The sequence below is a fragment of the Orcinus orca genome, chromosome 2, assembly GCF_937001465.1.
Source record: "Orcinus orca chromosome 2, mOrcOrc1.1, whole genome shotgun sequence".
Taxonomy (NCBI): domain Eukaryota; kingdom Metazoa; phylum Chordata; class Mammalia; order Artiodactyla; family Delphinidae; genus Orcinus; species Orcinus orca.
Genome location: NC_064560.1, coordinates 99,506,999 through 99,523,973, shown reverse-complemented (window position 1 = coordinate 99,523,973; position 16,975 = coordinate 99,506,999). Strand labels below are relative to the sequence as shown.

The 16,975-nt window shown below is 38.5% G+C and overlaps 1 protein-coding gene across 9 annotated transcripts in view; it reads left to right on the top strand.

Moving 5' to 3' along the window:
• Positions 1–16,975, top strand: part of RNF111 (ring finger protein 111) — a 111,643-nt gene that overhangs the window by 13,235 nt on the left and 81,433 nt on the right. For 5 of the 9 annotated variants that reach the window (XM_012534779.3, XM_049705974.1, XM_049705972.1 and 2 more), the window contains exon 1: positions 16,503–16,879. The exons of 1 other annotated variant lie outside the window; for it this stretch is intronic. Coding sequence is in view for 7 of the 8 variants with exons in the window: in XM_049705974.1 (XP_049561931.1) it covers positions 16,871–16,879 (9 nt within the window). In the remaining variant the exon portion in view is untranslated. Of the gene's footprint in view, positions 1–16,501; positions 16,880–16,975 lie in introns of those variants that run through there. 3 more of the 9 variants (XM_049705975.1, XM_049705973.1, XM_049705970.1) reach the window with 1 other exon arrangement.

Below are 16,975 nucleotides of genomic sequence, written 5' to 3'. Positions count from 1 at the left end.
ATTGGGACTTCCCTGGTGGTCCAGTAGTTAAGACTCCGTGTTTCCAATGCAAGGGGCTCGGGTTTGATCCCTGGCTGGGGAACTAAGATCCTGCGTGTGGAGTGGCCAAACAAATATAAAAATAAATAAATAAAATTAATAAAAATTGGGTTCATTGTCTTATTTTTTATTATGGTTTAAAGTTTTTTTAATAGTATGCATATAAGTCCTCTTTTATTTTTTTTTAATAATTATTTATTTTTGGCTGTTTCGGGTCTTACTTGCAGCACACGGGATCTTCGTTGTGGCATGCGAGATCTTTTGTTGTGGCACGCAGGCTCTTCATCGCAGCACACGGGCTTCTCTCTAGTTGCAACGCTTGGGCTCTGTAGTTTGAGGCATGCGGGCTCTCTAGCTGCAGCACGCGGGCTTAGTTGTCCCGCACCATGTGGGATCTTAGTTCCCAGATGAGGGATCGAACCAGAGTCCTGCATTGCAAGGTGGATTCTTTACCACTGGACTACCAGGGAAGTCCCATATAAGTCTTCTTTTATTTATTTATTCATTCATTCATTCATTCATTCATTCATTCCTTTAGGCTGTGTTGGGTCTTCGTTGCTGTGCATGGGCTTTCTCTAGTTGTGGCGAGCGGGGGCTACTGTTGGTTGCGGTGCCCAGGCTTCTCATTTCAGTGGCTTCTCTTGTTGCGGAGCACGGGCTCTAGGCCTGCGGGCTCAGTAGTTGTGACTCATGGGCTTAGTTGCTCCGCGACATGTGAAATCTTCCCAGACCAGGGGTTGAACCCATGTCCCCTGCATTGGCAGGCAGATTCTTAACCACTGCGCCAGCAGGTAAGTCCCTAAGTCCTCTTTTAGATATATGACTTTCAGATATTTCCTCTTGTTCTCTAGCTTCTACCATAGTTTTATTAGGAGTATTTTCAAAGAACAGGACTTTTAAACTTTTAGGAAGTCCAGTCTGTCATTATTTTCATGATTAATGCTTTTACATCTTATCTAAAAAATAGTTGCCTAACCAAAGGACACAAAGATTTTACCTGATGTTTTCTTCTGAAAGTACTATAGTTTTAACTCTTAAGCTTCTGATCCATTGTGAGTTAATTTTTGTATATGGTGTGAGATAACAATCAAAGTTCATTTTATTACATTAATTGCCCCATTGAATTACCTTGGCAACATTATGGAAAATCAACTGAACATATATGTTTTGAACTATTACTGAACTCTCTTTGTGTTCCATTGAGCTGTGTATCTATCCTTACAGGATTGCCACATTGTCTTGATTATTGTTACCTTATAATAATAAGGTCCTTTACATCCAAACTGATCTATAGGTTTAACCCAGTTCCAACTAAAATCCCATACATTTTTGGTAGAAATTGGAAAACTGATTCTCAAAGTTATATGGAAATGTAAAGGACCTTGAAGAGCAAAACAATTTTCAAAAAGGGAACAAATTTGGGGACTCACACTATCTAATTTTAAGACTTATTATAATAATTTCTTAAAGAGCTATGGGAGGATCTCACTGTGGTATAGGTCTCCTCAGCTCCTTTCTCTTCATGAAACTCACCATGATAATCATTACAGGCATGTTACTAAGAATGCTGTTTACTGTCACACGGTGTCCCTTTAATAATATTTCTTTCAGGTCTCAATGTAAGGAAAGTTTCTTCTTCTGAGGCATATTACCTTATTGATACTTGTGAATCTTGTAACTGACTGCATTTTCCTATTGCCTTTGGCTGAAAGGAATCTAAAGCTAGGTTTGTGGCTCTTATCTGGAATTTGTCCAGGATTCTCCACTATGTATTTCTGCATAATTACCTCTGGCTAAATTTTCCTATCCTCATTTATTTTTCATTGTTTATCTAAAGTCTCATTCTATTTAGGTTTCTACCCTGATATTACTTGTGTTCACGTTAAGCTCTTGAAAATACTATTAGAGAATAGGATTGGGAATGTTTAAACACGTAAGTAAATATAATAAAATATGGTTCATTTAAAGTAGCACTTATAGCAAGGCATGAGTGAGTATTTCACATTTTAAAAGTCATAGTTTCAAAATTTTAGATTGCATTTCTAAGTTCATTATCTCATTGTTAAGACAGGTTTTGTTGCATAAACCAAAGGTGAAGCAGTGGAAAATAGGCTTCCTCCAACAACAAAAATATTTTTAATGTGAAACATCTTGTCCCTGTGTACTGCTTCACACTTCATATTGGCCATGGACAAGTAATTTAAACTGTCTTAGCTATAATTGTCTCATTTAAAATGTGAATAAAGCTGACTTCACTTAACGATTGGTTCAAGGCAATAGTACCTCTTAGATGAAAAAACCAGAATCGATTATTGCTACTAACTAAATTGATGTGGGATATTGGAAAGCTACTTGATCTCTCTAGGGTTTATTTTTCTCTAGTGGAAAATAGGATGACTCAACTAGATGATCCTTAAGACCCTTTACGACTCTTAATTGAATTATTCAACAAACATTCATACAAACGTGAGTAAAACAAAGGACTTAGACTTTAGAAGGTCACAGTAGAGTTAGAGATTATGGAAAATGACTTATACTCTCTGATTCTCTTTCCGTAAATCTGGCATGACAGCAAATGAAAATATTCAATCTCACTAGGGATCATGGAAATATAAACTAAAACTTTGGTGATAATGCCTAGCTGGAAGATTTAGAAATTGAATGAAATAATATACATATTACTGGAATACATATGTTATTTATATGGACTGGAATCACTGACATATAGATGCAGATCCAATTCTGTATATGTTGGGTTTGGGTGTTCCTGTGGGACACTCAAGTGGAGATGTAGAATAGGCAGTTGAACATATATATCTGATGCTCAGAAGAAATATGTGGACAAAGATATAAAATTTTGAAATATAAGCTTATACATGAAGTAGCATATAAAATTACTTAGGGAGAGAGTGACATACAGTGAGAACTAAACGGAAACCCGAGAGACTAAAACTTGAAGGCAGGTTACTTGGCTTTAAATTATGGTAAACTAAATAAATTTTACCTACCTTCTCACTGAATGTAACTTAAAAAGATAGATAAGCTATAAAGTCTTCTTAAAACTCATTAAAAAGGGAACTTCCCTGGTGGCAAAGTGTTTAAGACTCTGTGCTCCCAATGCAGGGGGCCTGGGTTTGATCCCTGGTCAGGGAACTAGATCCAACATACATGCCACAACTAAGAGTCCACGAGCCACGACTAAAGAGCCCGCCTGCTGCAACTAAGACCCAGCACAACCAAATAAAAATTAAATTAAAAAAAAATCATGAAACATTTAATATTATAGCAAATAATTACAAGGCAAGATATGGGAGAGGTTAGGGGTCCAAAGACATAAGCCATTTAGGAGCACTTTTTTTTTTTTTTTAGAATCTAGGGGTAGGACAGGAATAAAGATGCAGACATAGAGAATGGACTTGAGGACACGGGGAGGGGGAAGGGTAAGCTGGGACGAAGTGAGAGATTGGCATGGGCTTATATATACTACCAAATGTAAAATAGATAGCTAGTGGGAAGCAGCCACATAGCACAAGGGAGATCAGCTCAGTGCTTTGTGACCACCTAGAGGGGAGGGATAGGGAGGGTAGGAGGGAGCTGCAAAGGGAGGAGATATGGGGATATATGTATATGTATAGCTGATTCACTTTGTCATACAGCAGAAAGTAACCCAACATTGTAAAGCAATTATACTCCAATAAAGATGTTAAAAAATAAAATAAAATAGATAACTAGTGGGAAGCAGCTGCATAGCACAGGGAGATCAGCTCGGTGCTTTGTGACCACCTAGAGGGGTGGGATAGGGAGGGTGGGAGGGAGAAGTAAGAGGGAGGAGATATGGGGATATATGTATATGTATAGCTGATTCACTTTGTCATACAGCAGAAAGTAACACAACATTGTAAAGCAATTATACTCCAATAAAGATGTTAAAAAATAAAATAAAATAGATAACTAGTGGGAAGCAGCTGCATAGCACAGGGAGATCAGCTCGGTGCTTTGTGACCACCTAGAGGGGTGGGATAGGGAGGGTGGGAGGGAGAAGTAAGAGGGAGGAGATATGGGGATATATGTATATGTATAGCTGATTCACCTTGCTATAAAGCAGAAACTAACACACCATTGTAAAGCAATTATACTCCAATAAAGATGTTTTAAAAAAATTGAAGTATAGTTGACACATCACATTACATTAGTTTCAGGAGCACTTTGGTCCTAGGTATGTACACCAATCCTAAGAAGGCAGATGAAAGACTAAGCTGCACTTATGGAAGCCTTGCTGGGCTGAAGGAATGAGGACTGGTAGATGGAGTTCACCAACTTTGTGCTAGGGCCATGACACGTCTATACTCTGGGGGAAAGGATATGGATTGCTGTCTCCCTTCGCGTCACGTGGTGATGAAGCAAACCACACCTTGGTCTGGCCCTGCTGACCACCTTGAGCATCTGGCCGATACATGCAAAACCCCTTTGTATGGGAACAGATCTAGGATGATGTCTGTAATAAAATTTCAAGCCCAGGATTCTGAATGTAATTAAAGATAAAGAGGCACACAAAGAGACAAAAGATGCCATGAATTAGAACCAGCAGGAAAAACAAATAGCGGAAAAAGATTTACAGGGACTCTGGAAATTGGAATTATGAGGTGCAGATAAAAACAAAGCAAAACTAAACTAAACTAAAAAATCAAAACAAAATAAAACAAAACTATGATTATTGCATTCAAGGGATAAAATCAAACTTGAAAATTTTAGCAGGGAGCTGTAAACTATAAAAAAGTGACATAACAGTTGTAGGGGGGAGAATGAAATCCAGAAGTGAAAATTTAATACCAAATTTTAAAAATTTTGATTAGTGGGTTAGTCACAGGTGAAGAGCAAATTAGGTGACTCAAATAAATTTCAGAAGAAACTATGCAGAATGAAGCAAGGAGAAATTAAAAAATAGGTAATACAGTATAAAGGGAGAGAGGTATATATCAGATACAGTGAGGAGACCTAACGTGTTCAACTGAAGTCCCAGAAGAAAAAGAGAAAGAATGGATCTGAGGCAATATTTTGAAGAGATGATCATTAATAATCTGATTCAAGAATCCCTACAAAGCCCAATAAAAATAAATCCTTAACTAAACACATAAAAATAAAACTTCAGCACATCAAGACGAGATAAAGGACTTCCCTGGTGGTGCAGTGGTTAAGAATCCGCCTGCCAATGCAGGGGACACGGGTTTGATCCCTGGTTCGGGAAGATTCCCACATGCCACGGAGCCACTAATCCCGTGCACCACAACTACTGCGCCTGCGCTCTAGGTCCCGCGAGCCACAACTACTGAGCCTGCGTGCTCCAGCTACTAAAGCCCACACGCCTAGAGCCCGTGCTCTGCTACAAGAGAAGCCACAGCAAGTAGAGAAAGCCCATGCACTGCAACAAAGAGTAGCCCCTGCTCACCGAAACTAGAGAAAACCTGTGCGCAGCAGCAAAGTCCCAACGCAGCCAAAGGAAAAAAAGAAAAAAAAGAGAGATAAAAATCTTAAAACAGCCACACAAAAAAAAGATGTTAAGTTCGAACAAGCTACAGTTAAACCCAACACTGACATCTCAATGACAAGAGCTTCAGAAGGCAGTGAAATGTTACCTCTAAGGTGCTGTAAGAAAACAACTACCCCTCTAGATATAATTCAATAAAGAGGGTAAAATTAATACATTTTTGAGAAAAATAAGAGATATTGCCAACAGGAGATAAGCTTTAAAGAATATTCTGTAAGTGGTTCATCATGCAGAAAGAAAATCATCTTGCATGAAAGATCAGATGCAGAAATTGATAGAGACCAAAGAAAATGATAATTATGAGAATAAATCTAAATCACATTGACTGTGAAAGTAGGGGGTGTGAAGAAATAACAGTGTGGCATTTAAATGATATAGAATTACAATACTACATGACAAAAATATCACAAGTGATGTGTGTGCATGTTGGGGGTGTATGTGGTAAATGCTGTTACACCGTTTAGATTCTTCCCCAGGAGGATAATAAAGGTAACAATATTAGGTTTTTAAAAAATTTTATTTATTTATTTATTTATTTTTGGCTGCATTGGGTCTTCGTTGCTGAACGCAGGCTTTCTTTAGTTTTGGCGAGCGGGGGGCTACTCTTCGTTGTGGTGTGCGGGCTTCTCATTGCGGTGGCTTCTCTTGTTGCGGAGCATGGGCTCTAGGTGCCTGGGCTTCAGTAGTTGTGGCACGTGGGCTCAGTAGTTGTGGCTTGCGGGGCTAGTTGCTCTGCAGCACGTGGGATCTGCCTGGACCAGGGATTGAAACCGTGTCCCCTGCATTGGCAGGTGGATTCTTAACCACTGCACCACGAGGGAAGTCCCACAGTATTAGGTTTTATTAAGTAAATATGGTTTAGTTAAGGAATTTCTAAAGTAATCACTAAGAGAGTAAAACAGTGTGACCACAAAGAGATGCCACTTTACACCCACTAGGATGACTATAATAAAAAAGACAGACAATAACAAGTGTTGGCCAGGATATGGAGATACTGGAACCCTCATATTTTGCTAATAGGAATATAAAACTGTGCATCCACTATGGAAAATAGTTTGAGGAAAATGGTTCCTCAAAAAGCTAAGTGTGACGGTGTGACCCAACATTTCCACTCATAGAAATCATACACACCAAAAAGAATAGAAAACAGGGACTCAGACAGAGACTTGTACATGAGTGCTCATAACAGCATTATTCACAGTAGCCAAAAGGTAGAAACAACCTGAGTGTCACTCGAGAGATGAATGAATAAACAATTTTAGAACTTCAGAAATCTTCTTCAGTTTGGGAACTTTCTTATTACTTCTTTCATAATTTCTTCTCTCCATATTCTTTGTTCTCCCTTTCTGGAACTTCTACTGGATATTTTACCTCTAGGATTGGTCCTCTATAACTCTTACCTTTTCTCTCATATTCCTTTCCTTTTTTGTCTTACATCCTGGAATATTTTCTTGCTCTTGTCTTTCAAACTTTCTATTGAAGTTTAATTTCAGAAATCATCATTTTAATTTCCAAGCATTCTTTCTTGCTTTTTTCCTAGTATCCTTTTTCTGTTATAAGGATGCAGTGTCACTTTTTAAAAATTTCTGAGGATATTAGTGGGGTTAAAATATTTTCCCCTTCCCTATGTTAAATTATCTTTACTCTCTGCAGTTTCTTTTAATGTTAGGTTGGTCCCTTTCACATTACAAGTTTTCCTCAAATACCTGGCATATCTTGGTTTTCAATAAATATTTTAAAATTATGTAGTATAAAAACTAAATGTTTTAAAATTATGTAGTATAAGAACTAAATGTGTAAAAGGATGATGTCTACTGCCAGGCAGGTGTTGGCAGGTGGGACCTATTAGTATTCCAATTGAAGTATTGAGTGTGGGCTGTCACACCAGCCGTTCTAGATCTCAACTAGTTCAATCTGTTTGTTTTGTTTTCTTCTCCTTCTTCTTTTTTGTTTTTCCAGAACTCCCTGCCCTTGTTTTTAGCCTAGAACTTCAAATCCTAGATGCTATACATTCTTTATGTGGTGAAGAGAGGCGTGGAGAGGTTTGACCATGACACATACAGACTTACAATTAATCTCTTTTTAATTTCTAAATATTTTTCCTTGGCCTTCCTCGTCTTTGGCCTGAGTCTTTAGCCTCTGGTGTATTCTGCAAAGCGTATCAGCTTCCTAATTGGTACAGCCCCTCTGGTAGTATTTCATGGTGTAGCTTCTTCACTCTGCCTCAGCAGTCACCTGTTCTGTATCTCATTTCAGATATTTGGTGGAATAACTTGCTTGCTTATGACACGCTCCCACTCTCTTGTTGTTTTGGGTTTGTACCATTTTGATTCCTTTGTCGTTTGTCGGGTGATGTCAGGCACGATAAACACACATGACCAGTCTGCTATTCTTCTACTAGAAGGAAATATTTAGTTGAATAATTTTTCAGAGGGTATTTTCTGTATGAAGATTCTCTAAAATGTACAGGTTTGATGCTAGAACTTCAGATGTTCTGAAAATGAACTTAATGTTGAGGTGTTTAAATAATTTTGATTCAGTAGGTGGCACTCTTTCCTAGTTTAACTCAATCCTAAATTAGTGTTTGAAGGGTTCAGGGTAGAAACATTTTATTTATCCTTATAATCCAAATAAATACATTTTCAGAGTTTGGTTATCATCAACTTTGACCAATTTATATTTTCACAACTTAAAATTTTTGAGTTAAATTTCAAAGTAAAGATCTAAAACTAAAATCTCCAATCTTTCCAGATTTCTGAAACAGTAGTATTAATAGTGACTTATGCTCTATCAAAAGTTAAAAATAATTAAAATCTTATCAGAAGTCCTGAGTACTAATGGCATTCAGATTCAAGTTGTTAAATATTTTTAAAATTTCCTCTTATTACATAGAGAGTTTCATTTCATTCTCTTTTCTTCTTCTATATCCTTCCTTTTGACTATTCCCCGAGTATATCAGTATTTTAAATGTACTGATATATTTGTACAATCTATAAACTAAACAAAACACAATCTGTGTTTACAATTCTATAATCCAAAATCATCGTCAAGATACATGTTAAGCAATTAAATAAATACTAATATAGTTTAGGGAAACATTTAGTGCTTTTGGAAAACTTTACATAATCTATAAATAACAAGCTAGTACATAGAAACATCTTAACTTCCTGTTCTGAATTTGCAAATAATTTACCAGTCTGTAAATCACGCTTGAAACTGTAATATTCACAGCATTCACATAAATCTTATTAGGTCTGAAGGAAATCATGAAATGTTAGAGCTTTAAGGGACTTTGGAGAGTATAAGACTAACTTTTTAATGATCTTAAACTTTTAAAGTTTTGTTTACTGCTTACAGAAGTGAACCCTTTAGAAATTAGTTTTTAAAAACATTGCAGGGGACTTCCCTGGTGGTCCAGTGGTAAAGAATCCACCTTCCAGTGCAGGGGACCCGGGCTTGATCCCTGGTCAGGGAACTAGGATCCCACATGCCACGGGGCAACTAAGCCCGCGCACCACAACTACGGAGCCTGAGTGCCTCAACTAGAGAGCCCGTGTGCTGCAAACTACAGGCCCCACACGCTGTGGAGCCCGTGCGCCACAACTGCAGAAGAGAAAACTGCATGCCACAACTAGAGAGAAGCCCTCACGCCGAAAGGAAAGATCCCGCGTGCCTCAGCAAAGATCCCGCGTGCCGCAACTAAGACCCGATGCAGCCAAAAATAAAAATATAAATAAATCAATAAATAATAAACAAAGAATTTTTAAAAAACATTGCAAAAACATTCTAAAAAGAGTTAAAACAACTTATTGTAAAAGTTAATTGGTAAGCCTGTGACCAATTTTGACAAAGTGTATGAAAATACTAGTAATTAACAGACTAAACTATTCTTAGAACAGTTGTCAATCAATCTGGAAACCTCAGTGTGTTGCTAGGCTTACATAACCATAGGTGAATGGTGGCTTTCTCTGTTATTTTTCTACAGTTTTTATTTTAAAAATATACTTTCACAGGACCACGTGGCCTCAAGCATGCCCAGAATTTGGCCAGATAGCCAGAAATATTTCAGGATACTGGAAGTTTCAAATGCTTGTCTACCAAATTCCAGGCATACTGTGTGTCTCCTTGTTAGTCCATAATTTGTTACTTCTGTTTTTCAAAAACTGAGCCTCACGGATAGTATTAGTGCTTGACAATTCAAATATACCTTGAAGGTTATATTCCAAAGACAATCAGAGAAACTGTAAAAAGTGATATATATTCATGAAAGTTATCCTATTTTTTGATGTTATCATTCCACCAAAGAGCTCCTCAATTTTTCAAAATGATTTCATTGACTTCAAAGCAGTTTAGCAGTAGGAAATAAGTGCTGTGCCTAACGACTCCTCACTTTCTGCTTCTGTTTTTCTCTGTCACTCTCTGTACGTATAATAAAGATTGTAATCTTCAAGCTAAACACAGTCTCTGTTTGCAATCTTATAGTCTGAAATCAAATTATATATATAAAATTTTAATGAGGACCTGCCTTGCCTCAACTAAATCAGCAGTGTTGTGGAATCTATAAAATTTTCCTTTTAGTTTCAAGTTCCAGTGAGACCTTGGTACATCAATAAGAAAGTAAAATGTTGTGAATCACTAAGTGTTCTGACCAGTGCACTTCTTAGATCCTTTTAATTCTTCCCCAAACTTTTCATCTGAGGAAATAGTTTAGTAAATATTTTCAACAAGTTCCCCAAATCCCTTCATTGCATCAAATCCCCAATCTTTGTTTCATTTTCTTCCAGAGCTCACAAAGCTGACCACATAAGCATACTCTCACTTGCAAACGTTATAGAGTTATAGTATTTATGCAATGGTTGGTGGGCATACAAGTCTTTCCCTATGACTTCGATAATTTGTAGAAAATTTCCTTTTTTCCCATTTATTGCAGGTGATCCATTAATACAGCTCAGTATTTCCATGTTTAGAACAAGCTCCTTAAATTTTTGTCTCCCAGATAGTTAGGCACTACTGGCCCACATGTGCAGACTAATTTGGTAAACATTACTTTGCTGCAGTTCCCAGCAGGCAGAATTTGGTTTGGACTATATGTTGAATAGCCCTGATCTTTTCACAGTAAGTAAAATTAATTTTTGGAAGAGTTCAAGTGATTTGATTAAGACTAAGAATTTCTGATTTCTTAGTGTAGAATTAAGACTAGAACCCCAATCTTTTTTTTAATTTTTAAATTTTATTTTTTTATATAGCAGGTTGTTATTAGTTATCCAGTTTTTACATATTAGTTTTTGTTGAAGTATAGTTGATTTGCAATGTTGTGTGTTAATTTCTGCTGTACAGAAAAGTGATTCAGTTATATATATGTATATATATATATACATACATACACACACACACTCTTTTTCATATTCTTTTCCTTTATGGTTTATCACAGGATATTGATTGACTATAGTTCCCTGTGCTATACAGTAGGACCTTGTTATTTATCAATTCCATGTATAATAGTTTGCATCTGCTAATCCCAAACCCCCAATCCATCCCTCCCCCAACCCCACACCCCCTTGGCAACCACAAGTCTGTAGAACCCCAATCGTCTTATTTAGTAAGTTCAGTAAATATTTTTGAGTGATATTTTTCTACTAAAGAGAGAAGGACATTATATATATATATATTTGATCTTAGTTTTTGGAACAGACAGGTATGTATATAAATAATTATAATGCTTCTAATAGAAGTATATACAAAGATTGAAGAGAGTACAAAAGTCAGAGTAATTATTAGGTCTTTTGTGGGAGTGGGAAGAGAGAGGTATGGAAATGCTTCAAGGAGGAGGGCTTTGAGGAATGGATGAGCGTTTGCTAAGCAGATGAAGCAGGGGTGGGGGGGGGAGGGCGAGGGTATTTGCACAGAAGGAATAGCAGGTGCAAAGCCAGGAAGATCTTGGAACAGTATACGTTTTCTAGAGAATGCAAGGAGTTTGAGAAGTCGGCTGAAGTCTAAGTGGGGGCAAGGAGTAGGATTGTAGAAAGAGGTGGTGTGAAATGGCTCTGGAGAATCTCGATTTTGAAGAGCTTTATTTGCCAAGCTAAGGATTTTGGATTTTATCCTGAAGGTGATGGAGGATCACTGAAGAATTTTAACTTAGTGTCTCAGTTTCTGCCATACTCTGGTAGTGGTTGAAGGTGGATTTGGGAGTGGTAGGGTGATGCTCGTAGAGTAGAAACATAGAAATCAGGAAACTATTGTGTGTAATTCAGATGAGAGATATCTCCCACCCCTATAATCTGCTATTATTCCCCTAAATACAACCCGTGGCACCTGTCCTTTCAGTCTCACCCCTTTTCTGCTCTGGGCTTCCTGGCTTTGATTTGTTGCCCATCTACTGTCTGCCCTGCCATCATGTTAGTAACTATTTTGATTTTTTTAAATCTACCTCTTCTCATTACTCTCCATCAAGCCATTTCCAAACCTGATGTCTTAGTAGATGGCCTTACCTCACATTTTACACAGATATCAAGGCCATTCAATGAGCAAGCCTGAGTTTGTTTGCCCCCTGAAGCTAACAAACTTAATTCATTTATACAATCACTTCCTCCTTCTCCCCACCTGCTTCAGTGAAAGGACTAGCCCTTCTCCTATCTAAGGCTAATTCTTCCATCTGACCTTTGAATCCCCTTTCTTCTGCTTCCATTGAGCATTTCTTTATTCCCATGATCATTCACCTCTCTTTCTCAGCGGGCTCTGTTCCCGTCAATATACCAATAGGATTCAAGTCTCTGCCTTTTAAAAATTCCATATCCTGCTTGATATGTGTCTTTCTTTTTCCATTTACTACCAATTTCATGACAAAGTACTGATCCTTGTATAACTACACTGTTCCATCCTTTCTAAACCAGGACTTCTCAGTTGGAATATTGTTGGCATTTTGAGTCGGTTAATTCTTTGCTGGGGGCGCTGTCCTGTGTAGGATATTTAGCAACAGCCCTTGCTTCAAACTGCTAGATGCCAGTAACATCTACCTAGTTGTAATAACCAGAAATATCTCCAGACACTGTCAGATAACCCCTGGGGGTCAAAATCAACCCCAGTTGAGAACCTGTGTTCTAAAATGTAGACCAGTTGCCGAAACTGCTCCTACTCACAGATCTCCATACTGCCAAACATACCCTTCATTACTCACTTCATTATTGAAACTTTTTTCTCACTGGTCCTGTTCGTTACCTGTTTCTCCCTTTGTTCTGGCCCATCCATATCCTTCTGGGACTCCTTTTCATTCTTCAACTCTTAAAATACCAGACTTCCCCAGGTATCTGTCTCCTCTCATTTACGCTCTGTGTGACCTCATCAAAACCATTGTTTTGGCTATCACATGTAAGTTAATGAGTCCAAATCTCTGTCTTCAGCCCAGACCTCTCTCCTAAGCTTCAGACACATATGTTGAACAGCTTAACTGGAATCTCTACTTTGGATAAATGTTAGATATCTCAAACTCAACTTGCCCCCAAAAGAAGTAATACTTTCCTTTCTCTCAACCTCCTCCCTTATCCCATGCAATTGAAAGTCCCAAACCCTCAAAGTTGGGTTTTTCAAGCCTGTGTCTCTTTCCTGGATGGTGCCACCACCCAACCACTTACCATAAATCTGGAAGCCTCTGAGATTCTCCTCCTTCACCTCCTATAACCACTTAGTTATTCAATCTTTTTATCTTCTGTATCTGTCCCTTGCTTCTTACTCCCATTTCTACTACCCTCATCACTTTTTACCTGCAATTCCAACTGGTCTTTGCCCCTCTTCTCTTGCCCTTCTCCAATCTATCCTCTACTCTGCTTATATAATGGTGTCTCTAACAGTCAAATCTGATTTTTATTCCTCTGATTGATTTCCTTTAATAGCTTCTCATAGTTTTAAATATAAAATAGTTCAAATTCCTTATCCTAGCAAAAACCTTACTTACTTCTATCTACTTTGCTTCCCTCATCTTTGCGCAGGCTCAGCGGCCATGGCTCACGGGCCCAGCCGCTCCGCGGCATGTGGGATCTTTCCGGACCGGGGCACGAACCCGTGTCCCCTGCATCAGCAGGTGGACTTTCAACCACTGCGCCACCAGGGAAGCCCTTCCCTCATCTTTTGATAGTTTCCTTGCATGACACATTCAGTCAATCCTAGTAAAGAATTTGTTTCATGCTGTTTCAACTAGAGGATTCTGTAGCTTAGCATGTGCTGATCTTTCTGCCTGCAATGCCCTCTCTATTTGCTTTATTTAACTGTCTTCATTCATGTTGCAAAATTTAAACATTAAATTTTGGTTTAATGTTTGACTACAGTGTTTCATCTTCTCTTGGTTTGACTACAGTGTTTCATCTTCGTGTTCTCAGAACATGAGTGTATCGTCCTTTGCTTTCTACATTACAGTGTAAATTGTGGGTTTGCTTTCTGGGTCTTGTAAAATATTTCAAGTAAAGCAGTGGTTATGTACCTAGTACTCACAATGTGCAGCACAATGTCTAGCACATAGTAAGTACTTGATAAATGAATAGTTCTAAATATACTAAAGACCTGGACTGGTGCAGAGTACAGAGAGGAATGAGTCGATTTTCAATATATGAGATATTTCACTGGCAGAATTGGAAGGACTTATTGACTAATTAGAGGTAGGGTGTGAGGAAGAGTTATCACAGATGACCATTATGTTCCTAGTTAGATAACTTGGTCCTATTGATTGAGACAGGGAAGACTGAGATGGATGGGGTTTAAACACCGTATATGTACATTCATTTATTTATTTTGGACACGATATGTTAGAAATGCCTGTGCCACATTAAAGTGGAAATGACATATACAGTAAACAGCCATATGGGTCTAGATCCCAGTCAATGCTGTCCAACAGAAGTATAATGTGAGTTGCAAATGTAATTTAAAATTTTCTGGTAGCCATATTTTAAAAAGTAAAAGAAATAGGTTAATTTAATTTTAATAGTATATTTTACTTAACCTTGGATTTATTGACTGCACTATTAACATTTTGTGCCAGAGAATTCTTTGTTGTGTAGGGCTATCCTGTGAATTGTAGGATGTTTAGAGCATCCCTGGCCTCTTGTTAGTAGTTGCCAATAGCTCCCTCCTCACACAAGTTGTGACAACCAAAAATGTCTCCAGATATTGTTAAATGTCTCGGGGGGAGGAGACGGTACCAAATCGCCCCTGTTTGAGAACCATCAATTCAACCCAATATAGCCAAATTATTATTTCAACATGTAATCAATATTAAAAGTTACTGAGATTTTAATAATTTTTTGTGTTGTATCTTTGAAATTGGATGTATAGATTTCACAGCACTTCTCAGTTTGTACTAGCCACATTTCAGGTGCTCAACAGCTACATGTGGCTAGTGTCTACCTTTTTGAAGAGCATAGGTCAAGAGCTTTAGAGAAATGGTTCGGTCTGGAAATACATGGCTTTATGAAGTCATAAGTTGATAACAGTTAAAACCATGGCAGTAGATAAGATAGTTGAGGAAGAATTTTTTATTTAGGTGAGAAAATAGGAGGATTGAGGAAAAATCCTAGTCCAATGCTCTTCTGGTCTCCCCACACAATCTGCTACCCTTTCTTGTTTATTATCATTATCATTTTAAAATATTTTCTTCACTGAACAATATGGAGAACATGAACGAACAAAGGAAAGGTTATTGAGAAAGACAAGCTGATGACAAAGGGAGGGAATTAATGTTTATTGAACACTTAATTGGTAAGTAATGCTTGAAGCGTTATGTGAACTGTCTTAATTTCACAAGAACCCTTTGAGAGAAATGATGTTACCTCAGTTTATAGAGGAGGAAACTGAGGTTTTAAATATGCTTTTATTTTAACTAAAATGCTTTTATTATTTTTAAATATGCTTTTATTTTAGTTTTTTAAATATGCTTTTATTTTATTTTTAAATATGCTTTTATTTTATTTTTTTCAATTGAGGTATAATTGACATTTTCTTTCTTTTCTTTTCTCCCTTTCTCTCTCCCTTCCTCCTTCTCTCCCATCCTTCCTTTCTGGAAACAGATTTACAAAGGTCTAATCAATTAGACAGCTAGCTGTTAATTGGCATCACTGGGATTTTTTTTTTTAATTTTTAGAATTCTTTTTCAAATTCTTTTCCCATTTAGATTACAGAATATTGAGCAAAGTTCCCTGTGCTATACAGTAGGTCTTTGTTGGTTATCTATTTTACACATAGCAGTGTGTACATGTCAATCCCAAACTCCCAGTCTATTCCCCACTCCCACCCCCCACCCCCGCTTAACCATAAATTCATTCTCTAAGTCTGGCATCACTGAGATTTGAAAGGAAGTTTGACTGATTCCAAAGCCTACATCCTTTTCCCCTACATCCTCCTAATGCACGTAATGAAGCATTTGCTATCTACTGAGTTTTATAAAATAAGTAAGAAGGCGTATGTGATTGTACAGTTAGTTCCCAGGATACCTATCACCACTTTTGATCTGATTTCGGAAGCAAATTCACCTTAACGGTGAGGTACCATGATCTCCATGTCATTGGCAAGTATGATTTCAGTATCATTTGCTGCGAAAGACACTAAACCACGATGTTTTTGTCTATTACCTTAAGTACTGTCAATAATTCTGTGGTTAGTTGTAACTTTTAGTTATGAAAAAAATCAGCCAAGACGTACTCAGCATTTTGTTTAACTACTGACCGCATTTCACCAAGGAAAGTAAAATAAAGAGCTTTATGACGTCGTTCGGTTTCTCCAACAGACTGATCAAGCGAGTTCGAAGGGGAAGGTTCGGGGAAGAGGGGGCGGCACGGTGAGAAACGAGAATCTGAGCAAGCGCAGAAACAAACAGATGTTAATGGAGGCGAGACGGCTACTGCGCTCTCACTTTGCGAACTGTCGTAAAGGCCCCAGTGTCGTGCTCGCTCGGTAGAGGAGGGATTGGTTAGGCGGCGGCGGCCGGAGAGCAGCGGCAGTGGCGGCGACGGTGGCGAGGTGATCGGTCTGCGCAGCATAGAAACGCCCGCAGCTTCGGGGAAGGAGTTCCCGTGGGACCAAATTAGGCATTCTGAACCCAAGCCGGGTCAGCTGGGCCGATCCAGGCGCTGCCGCTCGTACAGTTTTGGTGGCGGTGACAGACGCTGCGCTTGACTGTAGGGGCCTATTAGGCCAACATCCGAGGCGCGGATCACTGACTCTCGACGCATCCTCTTCCCCCCTTACATCTCCTGTCTTCCTTCCTGGGCCAGTGATTCCCGGAGCCTGGGAAGAGGGTTGCTAATGATTAAGGTGAGGAGGGCGGGGGGGGGGGGGGAGGGGATCGATTGGAGGCCGCGCGTGCGCGCAACGGGGGAGGGGCCGGGCTGGAGGGGAGAAAGAGGAAGG